The following is a 25,277-nucleotide window of genomic DNA, read 5'->3' as shown; positions in this document are numbered from 1 at the left end:
CTCAAGGGTTCATGTTGTGATCGAAATATTTAGGTGTATGTCTCATCCTGTATATTATTGTGCAAAATATGATCTCTTCAAAAACCGTCAACAGTGTAATAAATGGCTTTCAATGGCACTGCCACTGCAAGGAACAAAAATCTCGTTTTCAGCATAAGCATGGTAGGGTACGATTGAACAGGTAAATGTGAATTAGAATGGGAGAAAGTGATTGTGATTTTAGGTGAGTTTGAATTTTATGCGTTTTTAACTGCAAGCACATTCAGATTATTTTAACAAGGACGTTAATAGATAATAATTGAGCATCTCTCTCTCTCTCTCTTTCTCTCTCTCTCTCTCTCTCTCTCTCTCTCTCTCTCTCTCACACACACACACACACACACACACACACACACACACACATATACACTATATCGGTCACAATAAAAATTCAAGTACTTGCTTCAAATTATGGCAATGGCAATGAAAAAGTAACCAGTAAAACCTTTGCAGAAAAATGCGTAAAGCCTAATCATTTATCTGGAATATCCATGACAATAACTCCCTTTCCACGAAAGCCATACTACGTTTCTACCAGACAGTAGTTTTCCGAAAAGCATTCTAAGCAGTTGAGCATTATCATTTTTTGGAATGACGGATACTGAGAAAAATATTCGGACCGAATCTAAGTCGGTATCAGAATGTGCAAAAGCTAACAAGCATTGTATTTCCTGACGGAACGGTATAGTTCCATTGCTTGGAGAAGACTTCTGTAACTCTATGGGCATATAGGACTAATGGATGACTCAAGATTCACGAAGGAAATCTACATCATGAACGGGACACTGCATGGACTAGAAATAGAACATAGACTTACAGCTAGCTGAAAGATGTATGAAACTCAAAAACGGGTGGACACAAGAAAGATAAGGGACTCATAGTGAGTGGATGTAGAAATATTTAGAAAAAAGATTAACAAGGAAGACTAAAACTAACTAAAGGTTCTATATGCTCTTAACAGGGACAAACAAAATAACAATAAACTTAAATAAAATAAATGACCGTGATGCGATGGTGCCATTGTCCAAACTGAACGTTGGGAGATTGATGTTAAGCTAGATGATGTAATATTACTTGGCCGGATTTGGGGCCGCTTAAAGGCCAGGTTGTTTCGGAGGACGGTCATCACAGAACGAATTGTGTTTTGTAAAGATGATCGCGATGTGGCTTTGATAATTTCCAACGTCAACGTTGTGTCATTGACGATGTTCTGGGGGAAGATGTTGGTCATTCTGCAGATCGAATGGAGGTGGATGTGGTAGGCTTCATGTGGAAAAGTAAAGAAAATAAAATATGAGTGTTTCTGGAAGTGCGTCGTACTGGCGTTTCGATAAAGTAGGGACCAGTCGGCTAGTGTGATTTTTAATGGGAGCGGACAGGGTGAATGTCATGGAGGATGGCCGTGTAAAAACACACTGTGTCTTGTGAGGGAGGAAAGAGGTAGCTGTATGGATGGAATGGTTTGTCGATGGGGAGTGTTAGTTAAAGTTTTGTGGGAGGGGGTTTTGCGTTACACCTGTGGGAATAGATCAGGTGGTTCAAAATGGTTCAAAATGGCTTTGAGCACTATGGGACTTAGCATCTGAGGTCATCAGTCTCCTAGAACTTAGAACTACTTAAACCTACTTAACCTAGGGACATCACGAACATCCATGCCCGAGACAGAATTCGAACCTGCGACCGTAGCAGTCGCACGGTTTCAGACTGAAGTGCCTAGAACCGCTCGGCCACTGCGGCCGGCTAGGTCAGGTGGAATAAATTATAGATAGGTTGCAGGTTGAACGTGATTGGATATGGTGTGAGATAAAATAGATTTTTATTTCCTTGGTACTTTTTCATTTCCCTGCTAACAGCTGGGAAATCTAATCATAAAGCAGATCTGATATTTCGTACGCTAGTATTTTGGTCACTAGCCGACAGTGCGAAACTGCAGCTAAACCTTTCCGGAAGTCAAGGAACGCGGTACAAACTTGTGCGCTGGCATCTACAGTCTTGCCAGCGAACGGATCAGCTAGGTTTCGAACGATCGATGTTTGTGGAAGTCACGTTGTACAGAGGATATCGCGGTCTGCGGAGACGTCAGAATACCCCACCTTAAAATATGTTTCAAAATTCTACAAAAGATTGACATCAGCAATGTAGGTCTTTACCGGCAACGGCCAAAACGGATAATCACCTCTATTAAACCGCAATTATGACATACGTAAATAAACATAACGGATTACTTGCTGCCTCATATTCGGATAAAAATTTCGATGATAGCCCCCATCATCGGAGGTTAAGTCTGTCTTGAGACTGGTGCGGCTCCCAGCTTTCCTTATTCAGATCAGAAGTGAGCTAGGACTGATTTGGACAGCGAGCACCTCGGCTCAGAGTTTAGCCATCGGACGACGGTTTTCAGAAGGAACGATTATTTTTTCCGCGATATTAGGTCAACGCTCTCGAGGTAATCAAGACTCAAGACGTGATGCCCTTCAACCAAGACCAGTATATAGCGTGGCTTCTATTCTGCAGTGCAGCAATTTGTAAGAAAAGGCAGAGTCATAAACGGGCGAGGAATGAGACCACCCTCCCGGCTATCTGAAAAAATTAAGCAAATGTTGTGATCCGTTCAAGATAATCTAGGCTTGAGAGTAGCAGGGAATTATGATGTTCCATGCAAAATTTGAGAAAGTCATTGTCCAACCAGTCAGATGGGTTGATAGAGAAGCTTTGAGGTGGATTTACATAAGATTCCATGATGCCAACTTAGGCTGCCGAAACCAGTCATAAAAATAAACTTATATTTAGCGATCTTGTCTGTTTGATGTTTTTGCATCTATGTTTCGTATTAGTCTAGATCACCCCCGTACTCGAATAATGTCAAGCACATACGATAGCAAATTGGACGTTCAAATTCAAAAAATGTCGCTATACAAACGTCGGCCCTTGAGGTGCAACTCACCGTCGATGTTCTCGTCGTCGTCGTCGTCGTCATCGTCATCGTCGTCGCTGAAGTCGTCGTTGGCGGAGCCGCCGCTGGTGATGGAGCTGGCCCTGCCCGAGGAGGGCTGCTTGCCCGAGCCGGGCCCTATGGTGGCCGCCCCCGCCAACCCCGCCGCCCCCGCGCCCGCCGCCCCCGGCGCCGCGCGCACCGGCGTGTGGGAGCTGCTGCCGTGGCGCGGGGGCGGCGCCTGCGCAGACGGCGCCACGGGGATGTCGGCCGTCAGCTTCTTGTTCTTGACGAGGATGCGATAGCGCAGCTGCGCCGGCGACGGCAGCTGGCACTCGTCCGTGAAGTCCGGCTCGAATAGGAACTTGGTCACCAGCTTGTCGCCGAACACGCTCTGCAAATCGACAATACAGCTGTAGATGGCGGTTTATGCTCAAACACCGCCGAAAAGAAAAGAAAAATACCGAGGGGAAATAGCTATTTTACTGATTAGTAGTAGCAGAACCACCAGCACCACCACCAGCAGCAGCAGTAGTAGTAGTAACTTGAAAATCACCAATGGCTGCCCTCAGGGATCAGTATGCGGACCTGTATTCTGTGACTACATGATAGAATCCCTCAAGGAATCATTAAATGGAAGGAATACAATAAACGAAACAGCGGCCAACGCTGATAGCATCCTTCCTGTGCTACCTGCAGACTACAGAGCAAAGCTGAAGGAGACAGTGAATGATGCACTCGAAAATATGAAGCAGTGGCGTGCAGGCAGCGAATTAAAAACCCTCACCAAATACTGTAGGACCCTAATAATACGTCATTCTCGGGGATATACCAATGGCGGACTATCATATATACCGGATTATCAATATCTTTGTAAAGTCTTCGTTAATAAAATGGATTTAAGCGAAACCCACTGTTTTAAACAAGTAAGTTATTAATTAAAGCCAATAGGAGTAATTACAATAAAATAATTAAAAGTATGTGTTACGTTTCTGTAAAAACAAAACTGAATTAAAAGTCGAATCCTGAACTGCTATATTAAATGCCGGCCAGAGTGGCCGTGCGGGTCTAGGCGCTACAGTCTGGAGCCGAGCGACCGCTATGGTCGCAGGTTCGAAACCTGCCTCGGGCATGGATGTGTGTGATGTCCTTAGGTTAGTTAGGTTTAATTAGTTCTAAGTTCTAGGCGATTGATGACCTTAGAAGTTAAGTCGCATAGTGCTCAGAGCCATTTGAACTATTTTGAAGCTGTATTAAAGTAGTTTAAAGCTGGAAGTTTTAGAGGTGTTCAATGTACATAAATGACGTTTCGTGTACCATTTACGAAATAAAGTAAGCATCACTGAACCGAAAAGACCAAGAACAAGAAAATTAATATAAACTGTTTGTAAGAATTTGGTGCAGTTTAATTAGAATCATTGTCTTTAGCAATATGATAGATATCTGACATTATCAAAGGCATGGTTATATCGGACTGGTGTCCGCCCCGGTAGCTGAGTGGTCAGCGTGACAGACTGTCAATCCTAAGGGCCCGGGTTCGATTCCCGGCTGGGTCGGAAATTTTCTCCGCTGAGGGACTGGGTGTTGTGTTGTCCTAATCATCATCATTTCATCCCCATCGACGCGCAGGTCGCCGAAGTGGCGTCAAATTGAAAGACCTGCACCAGGCGAACGGTCTACCCGACGGGAGGCCCTAGCCACACGACATTTCCATCGGACTGGTGTCTACCACTCATGATTTAGCTGAAATTTTCTTCTGAGTACTCTAGAACATCGCAGAAATGCTAACTTGGTTCTTGGACTGAGCTCTTTTTTGAAAAAATTATTTTGTATCATGTGCAACCTCATAACTTCAGAAGCGATGTATTGTTGCTTACTCTCTGTGAATTCGAGAAAAGTGTTTTTGGCTTCTGACGTCAGCGTAACAGATGTCAGTTGTATGCGTTTCTTCTTTGTCAGTCTGTTTCTGGTCCCTCCTGTGGGTTAAAAACACGTTGCGATATCACGTCGTCAGGTAGCTTTTCTTCGATAGCTAAATTTCTGGCAATGTCGATCCATTCGTCAACTTCTTCTAGTGAAAACGCACTCAGTTCATTACTGGATTTCAGATCGATCATTTACATTGCTTTCCATGTCGAGGTTCTTCGACCAGTTTATCTCGGCGAGAATATAATCGCTCAGTGAGGCAGACAATTATTACTGACGAGGCGCTGCGCCGACCCATTCCCATGGTTCTCGAAGGCGTCCAACTGTACTGACAACCACGGCAGGCTAAAAATCCGGGAACATTTCTGACGTATAGTGGACTAACGGCTCTGTCAGATTATCGAGTGTAGGGCTATCGCGGTCTTAGTGTAGTTTTCCAAAACAAAAACTCACAAAATGTTCCCCATGCCCTGGTGTAACTTAAACAAAAAATAATAACAACAACAACATACACTCCTGGAAATGGAAAAAAGAACACATTGACACCGGTGTGTCAGACCCACCATACTTGCTCCGGACACTGCGAGAGGGCTGTACAAGCAATGATCACACGCACGGCACAGCGGACACACCAGGAACCGCGGTGTTGGCCGTCAAATGGCGCTAGCTGCGCAGCATTTGTGCACCGCCGCCGTCAGTGTCAGCCAGTTTGCCGTGGCATACGGAGCTCCATCGCAGTCTTTAACACTGGTAGCATGCCGCGACAGCGTGGACGTGAACCGTATGTGCAGTTGACGGACTTTGAGCGAGGGCGTATAGTGGGCATGCGGGAGGCCGGGTGGACGTACCGCCGAATTGCTCAACACGTGGGGCGTGAGGTCTCCACAGTACATCGATGTTGTCGCCAGTGGTCGGCGGAAGGTGCACGTGCCCGTCGACCTGGGACCGGACCGCAGCGACGCACGGATGCACGCCAAGACCGTAGGATCCTACGCAGTGCCGTAGGGGACCGCACCGCCACTTCCCAGCAAATTGGGGACACTGTTGCTCCTGGGGTATCGGCGAGGACCATTCGCAACCGTCTCCATGAAGCTGGGCTACGGTCCCGCACACCGTTAGGCCGTCTTCCGCTCACGCCCCAACATCGTGCAGCCCGCCTCCAGTGGTGTCGCGACAGGCGTGAATGGAGGGACGAATGGAGACGTGTCGTCTTCAGCGATGAGAGTCGCTTCTGCCTTGGTGCCAATGATGGTCGTATGCGTGTTTGGCGCCGTGCAGGTGAGCGCCACAATCAGGACTGCATACGACCGAGGCACACAGGGCCAACACCCGGCATCATGGTGTGGGGAGCGATCTCCTACACTGGCCGTGCACCACTGGTGATCGTCGAGGGGACACTGAATAGTGCACGGTACATCCAAACCGTCATCGAACCCATCGTTCTACCATTCCTAGACCGGCATGGGAACTTGCTGTTCCAACAGGACAATGCACGTCCGCATGTATCCCGTGCCACCCAACGTGCTCTAGAAGGTGTAAGTCAACTACCCTGGCCAGCAAGATCTCCGGATCTGTCCCCCATTGAGCATGTTTGGGACTGGATGAAGCGTCGTCTCACGCGGTCTGCACGTCCTGCACGAACGCTGGTCCAACTGAGGCGCCAGGTGGAAATGGCATGGCAAGCCGTTCCACAGGACTACATCCAGCATCTCTACGATCGTCTCCATGGGAGAATAGCAGCCTGCATTGCTGCGAAAGGTGGATATACACTGTACTAGTGCCGACATTGTGCATGCTCTGTTGCCTGTGTGTATGTGCCTGTGGTTCTGTCAGTGTGATCATGTGATGTATCTGACCCCAGGAATGTGTCAATAAAGTTTCCCCTTCCTGGGACAATGAATTCACAGTGTTCTTATATCAATTTCCAGGAGTGTATTTAGCACGATATTGCAGTGCCTGTGTTGTTCATAAATACAATGCAAAGTTGCTTCGGACATGCACACAAGCAAACTGGAATACCCCGAATCTTGCTATACCACGCTTATGTAAACTTCTGCATGCCTCATCTCCAGATGAGCCTGAAAAGGCTCGAAAACTATTTGATAGAAATGAACAAATATCTTTAAGTGACTGGGCAGTTGTCTGTCTTTACATTTCAGTTAGTATACAGTTACGGTTTCCTATATTATCTATAATCGACAAACGAAATTAGAGATTAAGAGTTAAGTATCAAGAACATTTAAAACATTTACGAAGGCTCACCTGGAATATTTGTGCCATCCGAGTTTGTTGCTGAACGGAGCAGTGGTTCTCTATGGACAAGATGACGGGGTACGGCGACGTGACAAAGGCACTCCTGTTAATGGCTTCGACGACTGACCTGAACGGTATCTTGGTGGTGAACGTGTGTCCGTGGTAAATGAGCGGCGAGCCGTCATCTCCATCCCAGCAGTCCAGCTCCACACACCTGCAGCCTGTTAGTAGCACCTGCAGGAAGTTGTTTAATTATTGTTCTCAAAATATTGCCTAAGTTAGTTTAACGAAGGCTGCTTGTCTAAGGAAGACATGGGAATAATACAACTTAGAAAAGCTATGGGGGGGGGGGGGGGTGGAGGTAGTAGTGATACAAACATACTTCCCTGAGAAACTTCAGAATATTGTCAAACTGCATAATGCAATGCAATTAATTGTAAATTTCTGTCGCCACAGTGGAAGAAATATCGGAAAAGAACAAAAGACAGAACTTTTTAATTATAAATTAACAGTGAACCACGTATAAGGAAGCTTAAAACGCAAAACAAGTTTACACAACTATTTTTTCAAATACGGTACCGAAACAGTGTAACAAACAGTACCTCCCGAGAAATTATAATATTTTTCTCAAGTTTATATTAGCTTGATAAAATTATCCATGAATAGTGTAATAATGAAACAAGAGATGAAGTGATTTCATTGACGACATGCAGAATTCTCTGTGTCCTATTAGGAGAAAAGCTCCAACATAGGCATAATGCGACAGTGACAATTAAAAAGTAAAATATAATGGAGAGGCACCTACTAGTGATTAAAGAATAAACTAATAGACCAGAAATTTATAAAATAGAGTAAAAGTAAGTGTAATATGCAAGTGATTAATTTGAGAAAGATCACTGAATGTGCAGGAATATATTTTCAAATGAGTTGTCTGGTAAAATATCCTAATTTCGCTACTCATCAGCAACTAATGTTCTAGTATAATAATGTTAAAAACAAGTAACATTTAAGAAAAAAAAGCCACGGTACTCTTAAATGTAATGCCAGTCAGCAATCGTACTCATCAGAGCGATTGAATTTAAGGAAAACACTGATGATCTAGTACCTGACTATATAGCTCGACAGAAGATTCCCCTTTCAGTTGATGGCCTGTGAGGTACGTATTATGGGAAGATGCAATATAATAATGCGACAACGGTTGGTCCATTTCACTTTCTTCTGGGCCCATTCTTTCACTGATAAAGGCGTAGTTGTCCTTGTCCATCATATACCTCGCAAAGCCCTCAAAAGAAAAGCAGTTCTGACTTCGCAACAGAGGATCTGGTTCGTGCCTCTGAAACAATCGAGTATTTTATGAGACACATTGCACATGAAACACAGCAATACAAGAAATATAAATAAAGGAATCATTGGCGTGTAGCTTAAAGTGAACAATAATAGTACTGAATGTACACTATTTTGTTTCTCATTTGAAACGAATTCCAGAACAATTATTTTCAAAACTGATACAAGCATAGTTATAGGAGAAGATTCTGTGTGGCTTTAATGATATTAAAAGGAGAGTTCAACACCAGTAATACCAAAGTCAAAAGTACTTTGTACAGAGCTATATGTGAAATAAGTGTGAAGTAAGGAATATTTGTGGTGGAGAAGAATTTCTGATACTTGTCGTCGTTTTTGGCCTGTAACGTTGAGATGTTAGTCTTTTTTATTGCGAAATCTGTCCGAGTACTGTACCGGTTTTTGCTGATATTTTTGAAGGTAGCTTCGGCATCGATAGTGAGCTATATAGCTAACACCATTTTTATAATATTATAGGACACTAGCGCGACTCACTTGCAGTATTGTTCGAGTGTTTGGCATCCGGACCAGGTCGGGTTTAACGGAGACTTTGAAGCAATTCAGAGGCGGGCTTCTTGATTTGTTATCGTCAGGTTCTAACAACACGCAAGTATTACGGAAATGCGTCAGGAACTAAAATGGGAATCACTGAAGGGAAGGCGACGTTCTTTTCGGGGAACACTACTGAGAAAATTTTGAGAACCGGCATTTGAGGCCGACTGCAGAACGATTCTACTGCCGGTAACGTACATTTCATTTAAGGAACGTGAAGATAAGACTAGAGAGATTAGGGCTCGTGAAGAGGAGTGTATGCAGCTGTTTTTCCCTCGCTCTTTTTGCGAGTGAAACAAAGGAAATGACTAATAGTGGTGTAGGGTATTCTCCGCCACGCACCATGCTGTGGCTTGCAGTGTGTGTGTGTGTGTGTGTGTGTGTGTGTGTGTGTGTGTGTAGATTAGATTTAGATCTATTTAACATTACATATTTCTGGTTTGTGAACTGTACAGTAGCCTGCACACCAGGTATAGAGCTTTTTGTATGACAGACGGTCCGTTCTCTTTCCGATAAGTGCTTCTTTTATAGATGAGTATCACAGTTGTAGCTGATGCTATTTTTTCCGGCGTACAGAATTCGAGTAATGAAACTGCGTAACATTTACACTTTAAAATACGGTCAAAGAAATGCCTTTATACTCGCCACGTTTAGTCACCTTGTTCATAGCGTCGTTGCTCAAACTGGGTGCGTAATACCGCTGTCTCCTCTTTATCTAATATTTACAATTGATGTGTATTCACCATGTTAGCTATGGCAGCACGTGAGTACTGGTCTCTCAACATCCATTTCTTGATTTCTCATAGTATATCCATTTTTATTCTGCGTTTTCTGTTGGCATCGACTGGCTACTTAAAGTGCGTAACAAAGGGGAGTGCAAATGAAGCTATTAGCGAAAATCTCGTTACTCCTCAGACCTATCCTTTTAGCTACAGCTACTCCTAATGCTCAGTGATTCATACTTTTTACTATCTATATATTTTATTATTGTCCATGCACATTTCTCTTGCTTCATTTTCATGATGAGTGATGAGTATTGGTAGTACTGACGGGAATTTGCAGTACCATCACTTTGTGCAGCTCTGAGTATGTATTTTTTGTTTAAACGGGTGGCTGTGGTCTTCAGCCAGATGGTATGACAGTCAAAATTTTTTCAAAATTTTTGTCGTTATTTTCCCCCTACGTTTTATTCTTTGTTTTGTTTTTCTTTTTTCATTTTCACTCTGAATCGTCTGAAATATCTCTTGCTCTTCGAATCTGATAATATGTCGTTGGCGTTTTCATACCGTCATGCCTATTTTTCCTTTCCATTATGAACATCGTAATCCCAATAACTACTCGCCCGTCACAAGCACCTCATCGCTGTCATTGTCAATGACACCCATTCATTTTTCCTGAGTCACCTTTTGCTCGTGCTGCCTGAGGTGAAGTGACATTTCAAAGTTCCAGCTCTGGAAATGTGAATAACTATTTTGTTCGAGCATTGCACTAGCCAGTTCATGAACTCCATTTTGTTTAGTTCAACAGCAGTTTATCTTTTAAAAGTAAATTGCGTGTGTACATTTCATTTTTCTGTCTTGAATCATCCCTCAGGAGCTCTAGTAATTCCCTACAGAAGAACTGATCACACCGTTCCAATTATTACCTACAGACAGAAGAGCAATGTCCTGCAAGTGATCCATTGCATCGTAACTATAGTGTTCTCATACACAGGTCAATTTATATCAACATGATACCCTTGGGTTTCTGTTTCTCTCATCGAACATGGGGAATTACAAGCAAGAAATGTCAACTGTAGTTCTTGCTTTTACCACTCTTGCGTCACCACTCTTAACATGTTCTAACAACTTTTATCGAGCTATACAGTTCTTACCATTGCCATAAGACGAAGTTTTTTTTAAATTTCATCTCTGTCTCTAACCGTTGTTCTAATTTTTTTTGGATCATATCTTTTGTCTAAACGTGGTGTATTTCATTATCGACTTTATCACTTTGTATTATCATAGCAATTTTCCTCGTACATTTTGAAAATTAAACTTATATTCAAGAGGCAGTTTGATCACATTCCTTCTATTTTGGTTTTGTCTTTTGATTTCCATTTTCTGACACGTATTTTACTTGTCTGTTTTTCATGGAAGTATTGTATTCTGTGATTGTCACTTTCAGCTATTATGAGCTTAGAGTTCTGTATTAACTGAACGCCGGTATAAGGGATACAGCACTATCTTCTGGTTCCCTATTTTGACGGTTCACATGCAAAAACACAGAGGATGACTATTAATCATCAAAAATTATTTTTTAAACTGTGTTAAAGTGTAGCGACCACGATACTTCAATGAAGGAGATATCTTATACTTTTCTCACCAGCGAATAATTATTCCCCATTTTCAGCCCTTAAAATGAATCTGGCAACAAACTATAAGCCAATATTATTGATTTTTTAATATGCCACATTTCAACAGTTTTCGGATAGCTACTGTACGTGGATTAAAGCGCCATATACTTTTCACAAATCGACGTTTTACTACCAGCATCAATATTTTCAGTTATTTAGTTTCATGATCACGCAAACAGTAAATAAGCTAAAGTGTAGAAGGGTAATGACCCTCCTCTGTAATCCGTAAAACAGTATAAAGTGCCCGAGAGAAGCACTTCATTATAACATGCATATTTCGATTTCCTTTATGAATACGGCTTTGATAGTGCGAGTGCTAATATAATGTTGCATAAGAGAATACTGCCGCGATTTAAACTTTATGGACTTTTATGGATCTTATGAGTATTACCAGGCACAGCCCTAACAATAGGATCTTGATTTTATCTAAGTAAGACTCCATGAAGCCGTTTGCGTCTTTTTCCGAATATCTGTAGTTTCTGTTTTTCAGAATTTACCTAACCTTCCAGCTAAATAGGTAAGTAACCGTTTCTTAGAGTAGACCAAAGATCATTTTCGCATTTGTCGAACCTGATGTGAATTCCATTTAGCTGAGTAGTAATTTATCGTAGTTCTTATCAGTCCCTTTGGTAAATAATTGCAGTTTGTCAGCATCATACCAACAACTCAAAGCCTGTTAGTTGCTCTGCCGAAGATTTAATATATGTCATCACTGTAGTTCGCTTCTACAATCATTCTTAGTTCAAGATCGATGGCATGATGAAAAATAAAGCGTCTGAGAAAGTAGTTCTGTTATAATTGTTCACGTTTGTCTTGATACTGCATGTTTCAAACCTGCTTGAAAGTGATCCACGCTGTTGGAGACTTCATCAAAGAACATAAATATTCATTTCATTTAGAAGAAATGCTGGTTCCACTTCCTGAAATGGAAGCTAAGGCGATTATAGAAATTAACGCAGTAGACTTTTTATATAAATATTGAAATAGATGTATCCTCTTTGGTGGGAGGAACGAAAGGAATCACAATTCTCAGAAATATAGCTGTCAAGAGGTTCATTGACATAGCCCCTGGTCGTTAGCACCGATTCAGATATAATAGCTCACTTCCCTAGAGGACATGTAATACCTACAGACACCAGGGATGAAGTTGGAGAAATAATTGCTCTATGTCGCAAACTATAAAGTAGTATTGTTCACTGTCAGTGAATTACGTAAAAAAACTTTTGGTGAAATATTCAGCAGTTAAAAGTGCTTCTGTACAAATGATTCCTGCCTGGCGCTTTATTACAATGTAGTGCAAGGTTTTCGCCAAAGAATAGCATGCCTTCTGTATCACTGACTCTTCGGCAACTTAAGTTGAATAATTCAAGATTTTAAATTTCCACATGAAAAAAATCGGAGGCATTCCTTTCCAGCACGCTCTCGTACACAGACGACCAAATTAATTTGATACGCTTTAGCTGTGTTTGTGTGCTCGTATTAAAGGAAACGGGGAACAGATAGAACAGAAACGTTAAATACTCACCTGTATTAACGCTTTTATTTCGTCTTCTGTCCTCTGCTCCATTTGGCGGGTTTCTAAAAATTTTGAAAACGTCTGCATAGTTATCACTTGTGATTTCGAGGTGTCCATTCCTGCACAGTTGGTTACAATACTAGCCGTTGCTATCGCGTCGAAGATTTTCTTCTTTTGTAGGGTTCCAGAGCTTCGGTACTCGTAAAGATCCAAGGAGCTGTTTCTTGTGAGCAGTCCTGTGAAATGCAGAACTTAAGTTTCACACAAACATTTCGTCTAACATGCAAAATTTTCACATTCAAACCGTGGCATGCGAATGTAGCATTTTAACTCTGCAGTGGAAACGGCAGTCAGAGATACTTTGTTAAACAAAGAAACGCAAACTCTTGTGTGCAGCTTACCTATTTTCTGAGGAGGTTTCATTAGGTGTTCAGGAGAACTCTTCAGACTGCCATCATTAAGAGAACTGTCGGACATACTTCTGCATGTTATAGCCAGTTGATCGAACAAGTCTCGCAAATCCTTCCTTGCTCTTAAGCTGAAATGAAGAAAATTAAGTTGTCAGAATCGTTTGAAAAATGATAAGAACTGTCCAGGAACGAATTTGATTGAGAATTGGAATGTCTTTACCTTTTAACGCAGAGGTATGAAACATGAAAAAACTGCTACAATTTTTCGTCTGTATTGTGGCTAATCGTGTATGGCAGATTTGTAGCATGGCAACCACGCTGTAGTACTGTATAACTATCTCCTACTCCCTTTTTTATTTTCTTATGTCAGAGTTAATAATATTGATTCAATTAAATTGCTGTCAATAACAGGGACAACTAAAGGCTTCACGTAAATTTAATTACAAAGAATCATGTCACACATAAGGTGACATAATGATGCTATGTTTTTCTCAATCTATTTCTTTTTTAAATTTTAATAGTAATAATGCCAAAGAGCACAAGAAATGACGTGCGCACGCATACGTAAACGTTACGTAGAAAAGGCTCCGCCAACACACGTGGCCGGAAATGATTGGAGTGTAAGGTGCACGAGAAATAAGCTTCTTTCGAGAATGTTCCAGAAGGTTCTTGGCGCATGTAGATCTCCCAAGGCGTGAAAAACGTGCGGGACGTATCTGTGCAATGGGAACCCCTACAAGAGGCGTGCTGTTCAATACAGAGAGATATCGCTGTCATAAGGAAATTATAGTATTTTATTCACCCTACATGTTACAGAGAGCCCGCATCTCGTGGTCGTGCGGTAGCGTTCTCGCTTCCTACGCCCGGGTTCCCGGGTTCGATTCCCGGCGGGGTCAGGGATTTTCTCTGCCTCGTGATGGCTGGGTGTTGTGTGCTGTCCTTAGGTTGGTTAGGTTTAAGTAGTTCTAAGTTCTAGGGGACTGATGACCAAAGATGTTAAGTCCCATAGTGCTCAGAGTCATTTTTTTTTGTTACAGAGAATTGAGCTGAACAAAAGCTAAAGAAGAAAATTGAGAATGAGAACTAATTAGGTAAATTTCACTGTCACAATAAACTTTAATTCATTAGTTAGTAAATTTGAGATTGACTTTTATCGTTTACGTCGCCGAACTGCACATAGGTGGCGTGTGTGCGTCACCTAACGCTTTGGCGTGCAGTCTGACTCCGTCATGTAAGGACGCGTGTATTAATGCTTCGCAATATGTTAGCCTCGGAGATAACAAATACTTTTACAAGTGATAATGCTTGAGGACATTGCGGTGAGTTCCCGAAGTAATTTCTGAACAGTAGTTGGTTTTTAGCTTCGCGCAGATACAGGTAAGCTATTTGTCGATGAGGTAATGTACCTTGCAGTGTGAAAAAGTATAATTTTCACCTGTGAAGTTATTTAGAATGATCGTGCTGCTGCGTTCTCAAAACAAGATGCTGCTATATCACAGTGGGCAAGTCATTCTGACGCTTGGCTGAGAATCTGCACTATTTTCGATGTTAGCCAAGGCACATGTTTGCTTATTTTCGCTCACGCTGATGGCGTACTGTTCGCGTGATGAAGTTTTAGCTACAGACAGTTTGTTTAGAGCTCACAGTTGAGCAAGTCTTCCATTTCACAGTTCAGTTTCACGTTATGTTTTGCAAGGATAGTATAAATAACCGTGTGGCAGTGTGTGTTTCATTTCATATTATTTATCAGTTTATAGTCCCAAATATCTTTTAAATTCAGGATCCTGTTGAAGGTTATTTTCAGTCATATTCTAACTAACGTATTATTAGTTATCAGGCAGAGAGTATTTGGCTCACGATTTTTCGAATGTAATATGACTGACGGGGAAATCGTAAGATGCGTTAGGGAAGGCATACGCCGCAGACCAACGTCTTTCGTGTGTTCTTGTTAATTACAAAGTGCCTAATACCACTGTACTTACCAATCCCTTATATTCACGTGCAGCCGATAAGGAGAGGCTTACGCTTCTAGACATTACATACAGTATAATCTTCATTACAGTCTCGGCTACATTATTTTAGTGGTTAAATATCTCCTTCCCTGGCCAAATCTTAAAAACTCTGCACTAGGGAACTAAGGCGTCTAACAGCGGAAGCGTAGCAGCTGGTTTGCTCTTGACTGTAAAGACAACTCATTAATTGGGACTGATTTTTTCTATGTAGCAATCATTTTTCTGTTCAACTTATTCAGGCCGATGGATACAGATGCTTGTCCAAAAATATGTAAAGTTCTACATGAGCCTGAACGACACAGTTCCTTTATCTCTTACTGATAGTTCTTGTAGTAGTCTCAAGATCTGGGCCGTTGACGTAAATGTGACTTGATTTGCACGTGACTTATTTAAATTCGTTCTCCAAACAAGTTCATTCTGATTTCTTTTTTCTGAAGAGTAGTGTTTCGTAATTCCCTTTAACCAAAAGTATTAAATTTTGTATGAAGAATGAGTTCGCACTATCTGTTGGTTCGTAAAAAGCAGGACTAAAAATTAGTCAATAGTTTTATCTTCAAAGACAGGCAGTTTCTTCAGTTTCCCGGAAAATCATTCCTTGACCAAAATACGCCAAAACGGTTATTTTTCTGTAGTGTCGGCTTGTTGTCTACCTATTTTATGTGTGTATAAAACATTTGTCAAGCTTGATCACAGAACTACGTGCAATGTGACAGAACTTTTCTTCATTCCAAAACCGACAAATTTAGCTGACTTTCTCCAAGTTAAGAAAGCTCTTGGTTCAGAGCTGTTGGTCTACTTTGATGTTTCTACTATAATTTAGGTTATTTTTATTTATTTATATAAATCTCTTGGGACAGATTTTATAAACAGATTCGTGTTATTCGTAGTTTATTCCTGATTCTTTTCTCTTTTCTTGTCTTCCCTTTCCCCCTGTAATCTGTATCTCGCTCTTTTGTAACGAGCTCAACAGCTAAGTAATACGTCAAACTGTATCTCGGTGTTCAGTATTATTTTTAATGACATCCACTCTTGCTATAGAGTTCATTCATATTGACTATTGTACTAGTTGTTGTTATTGCTGTTTTACCATTTGTAACTGTACTTTCCTATTTCTCTGCATTCCTCATTGCTTATTACCAACTAGTTTTTGTGGCATCCTTCGACACCGGTACCAAGCCAAGCCAGACCACGTTCAGAAGTGATTGCACCGCCAATCGGACCCCACACTTCGCACCTGCCCAGTCTAGCTTGCAGTCTGAGTGTGGCGCCTCGACACACAGCCTCCGATCCTGCAGTGTATCTGTGGACTTGACCTGACTCACTGACTTGTACTGTTTAGTGACTTGGATTTGTCATTAGAAACCGAATTAAGTAAAACAAAGTTTATGATACACCACTTGCGGATCTCATTCTTGTGCTCTCTGTCATAGCTCCACCAACTCCTTGGTATCAATCACGGGCCGACCAAACAGTTTTTATGGCTTTCCCTTGTGCAGTTGCTTGCATATGCTACTACAATTTACTGAATGAGATCTGCTTTTCTATTATCAGGACCAACACACAAATTCAGTAAGAATTATTTTACACATTGACACTTGAATATTTTTATTTGGGCAACAAGTCTGCAGTTACATACGATATCATTATTGACATAATAAACTGTAGAATTGGTGTGTAACAATTATTACAGTTACGGTATGTTGATAATTTTTACTTTGTGGACCTTCTAATTACAACTGAATAAACACAATTTTTGTGCCATGCGCATATCGCTTTATTCTTTGCAAGCATCTTCAGTGGCTTGGAATACATACATATTTTTGTTTAATCTACATAGTTTACATTTAGAACGTTATATACATAGGTTGCAAACAGTTCTGGTACTTTTTGCATTTCTGCGATGCAGTAATAACTTAACGTTCCACTTACAGATTTCGTGGATGATGATCTACATGTTGTGATTTTGTTCCTTTGTTATCGCTGCTCTGCTTCTTATAAGTAACGTTTGAAATTTTGTTTCTTAGACTTCACAGCACTAGAAACTGAAGAGTTTTTTTGATGTTATGTTTTGGTTGGCGTTGCCAATTGTCTAATGTTATTGCCAACTGTCGAATGTTACTCCAGATAATGAATGTGTTTTTGTGGTATCTGTAATCCATTTGTGTTTGCAATTGTGCTTGCGTGTATGTATGTATGTATGTGTGTGTGTGTGTGTGTGTGTGTGTGTGTGTGTGTGTGTGTGCCAAATAGTACTTGTTTTGTTTTGGTATGATTAGGTTATAATATTATTTTTTATTAATAACGGTGTGTGTGTGTGTGTGAGTGTGTGTGAGTGTGTGTGTGTGTGTGTGTGTGAGAGAGAGAGAGAGAGAGAGAGAGAGAGTACAAGTGGAATGATTTTTATCGTGTCTTTCTTTTACTAAGTTTAGCAGAGATTCTGTAACAAAATTTCAAATTACAGTTCTAAGAAGGAGAAAATAAAATTTCAAGTGGCAATTACGTGAAGCAGAACAGCGATAACAAAGGAACAAAAACACAACATATACGTCAATATCTAAGAAATCTGTAAGTAGAACTTCAAATTATTACTGCAGCACAGAGGATCAAAAAGTGCCACAACTGTTTGTAACTTATATAGACAACATCCTAAACGTAAACTAAATAGTATAAACAAGAATGTGTACAAGTTCCAGGCCATTGACGATGCCTTGCAAAGAATCAAGACGAAACACGTATGGCAAACAAAAAAAAAAAAAAAAAAAAAAAAAAAAAAAAAAAAAAAAAACCAGTTTCATTCAGTTAGAATTACACGGTCCACAAAGTGTAAATTATCCACATACCGCAAAATTATAGGCAACTGTGGGCGATATGACAACAAAATTTGAAAATGATTACCTTGTTTACTCTTCAGCTATAGTTTGAGATTTCGGAAAGTAAAAGCTACAAAGCGACAGGGAATCAAGAAGAGGTGTCTCGTCAGATATTGGGCTAAGTTATATAAAATAATATCAGATCACACTACGTTTACCTGAACGAACGAAAAAGAGCCACAAAGTCAACGAAGTCCAGCTGTGTTTCGTGAGTGATGGACCCAGCTCTGAAATGTCGCATCTGCCAAATCTGTTCGGGAAGAGTGGACTTCCCTCGATCCCTGTGAAACGAAAAACAAGATTATCATGTTAGCAGTACATTCGGAATGTTATGAGATATCTGATGCAATTGAGAGTCAAGAAATGTAAAGGTTAAGCTTCTACATTGAAAGCATCACTTGGAAAATCTTATTTAAATTAGTTTGAAGACAGCATTTCCCTCGTTTAATTAATGTCATTTTCTATCTCACAGGATTACTCCAAGCACTTATTTATGTTCATTAAGTAAGACTCGTCAGATGCCAAGCCCCGATAGCTGAGTGATCAGCGTGACGGATTGCCATCCTACCAGCCCGGGTTCGATTCCCGGCTGGGTCAGGGATTTTCTCCGCTCAGGGACTGGGTGTCACTTGTCTCTTCAAATTATCTGTAACGAGAGGCACAACTGTGGGTCAGTTTCGTCATGCATGTTTGTTTGTCGATCGTTCTACATTTCGTATCACTTCATTCCATTTCTTTCGTTCTTTACTATGTCATCTTGTATTTAACGTGAGACATTCAGAAACTGAATGACCCCTCTCAGTATTCAGTCGACGAGGCTTTGTATCACTGAATTCATTGCCAATAGTGACTGAGTATACAATAATGCCTTGGTTCGGTTTACATTCATACTACATTGAGATAAGGTGCCAAGGAAACAACACGGTCTTGGACAGATGCCTAGCGTCAATTTGCGCATTTGGATTGCGCACTAGGCCGTTACTTTCTGGGTTACCCTCGTAAAAATTAAACTGTCCAGACTCAGGTTTCACAGTGGAATGCTTCTCAGTTTCGCTTCTTTCAGAAAATATATATAAATTATTTGTAGTATACAGGATGTTACAAAACGACAGCGACAAACTTCGACGGGTTGTAAGTAGTATCTTGAGGAACAAATTAAGGACAGAAACCCGTGTCCGGAAACGTCGTCCAACTGCGCTACAAAGCGTCGAAGTTACAAGCTCCGGCGCCTGCCGTTAGGCCACCCGTACGGCAATAAACGTGCCTTTGTACGCTGACGGAACATTGGTGGAACGTCTCGCAATGTAGTTTGTTGTTCACTGATGGTGACTGATTGGCGCGATCGACACTGGATAGGATGGAGTTAGCTGATGCGTAGACAGACCTTGTCTCATATGAATGCGACTGTCAGTTGCGTCGGTGGATGACGGTCTCGGATACTGGTTTGCATCTGCAGCTTATTTTTCTCCTTTATACCGAAAAACGTTGAGTATTTTAGAAGGTTCCAGGAGGAAAATAATCTACGGATGGAGACCCGTGTCTGAAGCCGTCATCCACCGAGGCAACAGAGAATCGTATACATAGGGGACAAGGCCTGTCTACACAGCAGGTAACATCACTTTCTCCATTTTCGATCACGGCAAGTCAGTCGCGATCACTGAATGATAATCAACGTTGCGAGACGTTCCGCCTATGGTCCGGCAGTGCACAAAGTCACATTTGCTGTCGAAACGGTGTCCTAACAGCAGGCGCCGGCGCCTATAACTTCGACGCTAAGCAGCGTCGTTGGATGACGTTTCCGAACACGAGTTCCTAATTTCAGTTTGTTCATCAGACACGCTCTACAATACCTCCAAGTTTGTCGGTATCGTTTTGTAATACCCTGTATATGCCATCTATCAACGACGAAATTCCGTACTTTATCCTACAGAACAAACAACAATATTATCGAATACGTGGCCAACTTTGATTGGAGTCAAGACTTCTTTGCGCACAGAACTCAACACGTTATTCTTAATTAAAGACAAATTGTCAGACGTGCACGAAACTTTGGACGTACCCCTCGGAAGTGTCGTAATACGCAGGTTGAAAGAGAACTCCACCGACAATATTCTGGAAGGTGTTCGGGAATGTTTTCTGAGCATTTTGGCATAGGGGGCTCTTGGTCTCCAGTGGTTCGTTACAGAGTAATTGCATTTGGACTGATTTCTTAATAGCTCTGAGCACTATGGGACTTAACATCTGAGGTCATCAGTCCTCTAGACTTAGAACTACGTAAACCTAACTAAGAACATCACACACATCCATGCCCGAGGCAGGATTCGAACCTGCGACCGTAGCAGGAGCACGGTTACGGACTGAAGCGCCTAGAACCGCTCGGCCACAACGGCCGGCCTCTGATTTCTTAGCCGTATTCATCTTTGTGTATCTGCTCACTGAAAATATCTGCACAACAGCGCTATACGCGCTGTTTGCCTTGCTTGGAAACAAACTTGTTTCTTTCGCTCAGGATAATTGCTGTTGTAAACTGTAACGGCCAGTTTTCTCTTCGGCCTCAAGCTGGCATTCCGTTCTGCTTGGTTCTGTTTCGGGTTTGTTTTTTCCGGTGAGGTTGGTTGTACGTTAAGAGTGATACCTATCACTATTGATAGGTATACTGGTGAAGAGTTGATCGGTGTGCACTTTCTGTGTGAGTCCACTGACCGAAGCGAAAGAGCGGCACAAGGACGAAGCGTTGAACAGTTCCTGCAGCGCCACGGTACTGGGGGTTGCATTACTCTGCGTTCTGTGTTGTACGACACTGCGATCCCGAACAAGGACGTACGGATCGAGCGGTTCATGCCCGAAAAACATACCCAAAAGTTTTCATAATATTGTTTACTTTTGCTTCCTGAATCTCACAGTTCGATATCTGACGAAGACTATCCAATTTTGGCATCTGACAATGGAAATTGCGTCATTGGCCGGGTGGCCCCTTGCGGGGCAGGTCCGGCCGCCTTGGTGCAGGTCTTGCTACATTCGACGCCACATTGGGCGTTTTGATGACGCTCGAGGAGTTCTGAAACTGATTCTGAGGTGAAGCATTAGATCATCTGGCTTAAAGCCCCTACAGATGGCGCGGGTTGTTGGACTGGATATTGGTTACGACGTGTTCGGTCTCAATATCGTGCCGTGGGTAGGCTAGTCGGCCGAATAAATAACGGGACTGCCGATATCGGATTGTCCTGACGGCCAGACTTCGCGGCCAGGCCGATCGGCCCGACTCCCCACCCGTTCTGTCTGCTGGTGGACACGAGCGCAGTGTCGGTAGTGGACGAAAATGGCCACAAGCGATGGAGAGAGGGCAGCTGATCAACCTCAGTATCCAGTATCGCACCTGGTACATACAGAATGAAGCCCGCACAGCTCTGTTACAGATGTGTCGGAAAGTGAAACCTACAGCGAATTTATCGGATTTGGGAAAGAAACTGTAAAACACGAGGAATTCATATGAAAAGGATAGCTGAATTGTTCTTCCCAGATGCCGAAAACAAGGATAAAATGCAAAGAATGTCCGGCATTTTGCAGTGGTTTAGTAACGTAAGATAAGAAATTAGGTTCTCCACAGAATCTGCGAGGAAAGGAGCATATACAGGACACTGACAAGATGAAGGGGCAGGCTGGTAAGATGTGTGTTAAGACATCACGGAATAAAGTCTGTGGTACAAGAGGTAGCTGTTCAGGGTAGGAACTGTAGAGGGAGACAGAGGCTGGAATACATCCAGCAAATAGTTAAGGGTGTTGGTGCAGGTGCTACACTGAGATGTAGTGGTAGGAACCGGAGAGGATGTCGTGGCACATGGCATCAAATCAATCATAGAATTGATACCTCCAAATATGTAACCCAACTCACATTATATGCTCAACTTGCAATGCATATAAATTTACGAAAATATTGACGTGACAACGGCTCACTCCAAGGCGTGAACCGATTTTTGAAACTTTCCATGTGACGGCAAGCAAACCAGAAAAAGATATTATAGCATCAACAAGACAACAAAAAATATGAAGTGCATTACAGCGCATCTCAGTTCAAGCGAGAAAGCAGTACAGTTACTGAGAAAATGCAATGTCTGAACAGTCGGTGCAGAGCAGGCACCCTGATATCAGGTCCGAAATTACGGTGTATATATTGTTGGCTAGACGTCAACCACACAAAACTTGATCTGATAAACCATAGTATCTGTAAGGGCTTTAGTACACACTCTCTGATAAAAAATAACTGGACAAAGAGAATTCATGGGGAAAGAATGAGAGAAGTTTGGAGAATTAAAAAATAATTGAATCGGAAAAGCTTTGCGTGATCCGTATGGGTCCAATCGCACATAATAATAATAATAATAATAATAATAATAACTGGACATTAAAATGGCGCTTGAAATTTGCTGTGGACACTTTCCATGAAGTGTTTGAATGTCTGTGGAGGAATGCCACTCCAATCTTTCTGAAGAGCCGAAACCAGAGAAGGCTGATATTGAACGCTGAGGTCTCAAGCGAAGTCGACGTTCTAATTCGCCCCAGAGGTACCATTGGGTTCAGGTCGGGTCTCTGGGCAGGCCAGTCCATTTCAAGAATGTTATTATCCGCAAACCATTGCCTCAAATAAGCTTCTTTGTGACAGGTCCCATTCTCATGCTGACGCGAACAATCATCCTTTCTGAATTGTAGTCTCTTGTACGCAGTAAAATGTATTCATAGCCTTTCCTATTTAGTGTTTTCTTAAGCGCAAAAAGGGACCGAACCCTACCCACAAAAACTACCCCCATACTGTAACACCATCTCCTCCACGCTTCACTGTTGGCAACACACATACCGGTAAGTAACGTTCTACATCTACATCGTCACTCTGCAGTTCACACTTAAGTGCCTGGCGGAGGGTTAGAGGGTTCATCGAACCATTTTCATACTACCTCTCTACCATTCCACTCTCTAACGGCGCGTGGAAAAAGGTACACATACATCTTTCCGTTGGAGCTTTGATTTCTCTTATTTTATAATGAAGATCATTTCTCCCTACGTAGGTGGGTGTCAACAAAGTATTTTCACATTCGGAAGAGAAATTTGGTGATTGAAATTTCGTAAATGGGTCTCGCCGGAAAGAAAACCTCCTTTGTTTCAGTGACTGCCACCCGAACTCGCGTTCATATCAGTGACAATCTCACCCCCATTGCGCGATAACACGAAACGACTTGCCCTTCCCTGTACTCCATCGATGTCCCCCGTCAATCCTATCTGGTAAGGATCCCATACCGCGCAGCAATATTCCAGCAGAGGACGGACAAGTGTAATGTAGCCTGTCTCTTTAGTGGGTTTGTCGCATCTTCTAAGTGTTCTGCCAACAAAGCGCAGTCTTTATTTCGCCTTCCAACAATATTATGTATGTGGTCTTTCCAATTTAACTTTCTCGTAATTCCTAGGTATTTAGTCGAATTTACAGCCCTTATATTTGTGCAATTTATCGTGTACCAAAAATTTATCGGATTTCTTTTAGTACCCATTTGGATGACCTCGCACTTTTCTTTGTTTAGTGCCAATTGCCACTTTTCGCACCAAACAGAAATTCTCTCTAGATCATTTTGTAATTGGAATTGATCGTCTGATGATTTTACTAGATGGTAAATCACAGCATCATCTGCACACAATCTAAGGGGGCTGCTCATATTATCACCTAGATCAATTGTGTAACGATGATTTACCGTCTATCACTACGAACTGTGACCTCTCTGAGAGGAAATCACGAATCCTGTCACAAAGCTGAAACGATACTCCATATGCACGCAGTTTGATTAATAGTCGCTTGTGGAGAACAGTATCAAAAGCCTTCTGGAAATCCAGGAATAAGGAATCGATCTGAGATCCGTTGTCGGCACCACTCATTACTTCATGGGAATAAAGAGCTAGCTGTGTTGCATAAGAACGATATTTTCTGAATCCATGTTGGTTATGTATCAATAAGTCATTTTCTTCAAGATGATTCATAATGTTCGAGTACAGTATATGCTCCAAAATCCTACTGCAAGTTGAGGTCAGTGATATGGGTCTGTAATTCAGTGGGTTACTGCTATTTCCTTTCTTGAACATTGGTGTGACCTGTGCTACTTTCCAGTCTTTAGGAATAGACCTTTCGTCAAGTGAGCGGTTGTATATGATAGCTGAGAGAGGCGCTATTGTGTCTGCATACTCTGAAAGGAACTTGACTGGTATACCATCTGGACCGGAAGACTTGCCTTACTTAAGTGATTTGAGTTGTTTCGCAACACCTAAGATGTCTACTTTTATGTCACCATGCTAACAGCTGTTGTGGTTTCGAATTCTCCATGCATTCGCTATACCCGAAACCCTTGCATAGGTTTGGTACAGGGTATGAGCCTGTCGTGATTCTTCAATCATACACACTCGATTCCAGTTATCCACTGTCCAGGGGCATCCTCTTTACATCGCCTCAAGTGTCGCTTAGACTGACTACAGAACTGTGTGTCTTGTGAGAAGCTGCTCGATCATTGCACCATATTCTTTTTAACTCCTTTTGCACAGTCTTTGCGCTGCTGGACTGCAGGTAGAACTTTGAAGCTGAGGAGTGATTCCGTCCAATGATTTCGTAAGAGTTTTTACAACCACACTCTGAAATCCTCGACGGTCCCTGTCAGATAGTTCATGGAGTCTGCCTAGTCTTGGTTTACTAGTGGTAGATCCTTTGTGCTTCCACTTCACAATCACATTACTAACATTCCACCTGGGCAGCTTTAGAAATGCAGAACTGACTGTGATGGGATTTGTTAGTCAGTTGACATCCAATGTGTAGGCTGTGTTCGATGTCATTGAGTTCCAGCTACTGAGAATTTTTCCGGATTGGATGGCCATGGTCCATGGAACTCTTCAATCCCCGACGGCAAGACTCAGCACAACCAGGAGCACCTCCGAAGATGTCCAACATAGCTTTGGACGAAACGTCAGGGATTGAAGAATTCCATGGACCACGGCCGTAAAACCCG

The 25,277-nt window shown here is 42.1% G+C and overlaps 1 protein-coding gene across 1 annotated transcript in view; it reads right to left on the bottom strand.

The window, feature by feature from the left end:
- The window catches only part of LOC126153857 (uncharacterized), a 1,728,205-nt gene that overhangs the window by 61,589 nt on the left and 1,641,339 nt on the right, over positions 1-25,277 (bottom strand). The window contains exons 48-53 of the mRNA XM_049916098.1: positions 18,405-18,527; positions 13,356-13,492; positions 12,964-13,190; positions 8,256-8,483; positions 7,160-7,384; positions 2,984-3,365 (exon numbers count right to left, since the gene is read on the bottom strand). Of these exons, the coding sequence (XP_049772055.1) occupies positions 2,984-3,365; positions 7,160-7,384; positions 8,256-8,483; positions 12,964-13,190; positions 13,356-13,492; positions 18,405-18,527 (1,322 nt within the window). The remainder of the gene's footprint in view (positions 1-2,983; positions 3,366-7,159; positions 7,385-8,255; positions 8,484-12,963; positions 13,191-13,355; positions 13,493-18,404; positions 18,528-25,277) is intronic.

The sequence above is a fragment of the Schistocerca cancellata genome, chromosome 2, assembly GCF_023864275.1.
Source record: "Schistocerca cancellata isolate TAMUIC-IGC-003103 chromosome 2, iqSchCanc2.1, whole genome shotgun sequence".
Taxonomy (NCBI): Eukaryota; Metazoa; Arthropoda; class Insecta; order Orthoptera; family Acrididae; genus Schistocerca; species Schistocerca cancellata.
Note: the sequence above shows the minus strand (reverse complement) of the source record. Positions and strands in the feature narration are given on the sequence as shown.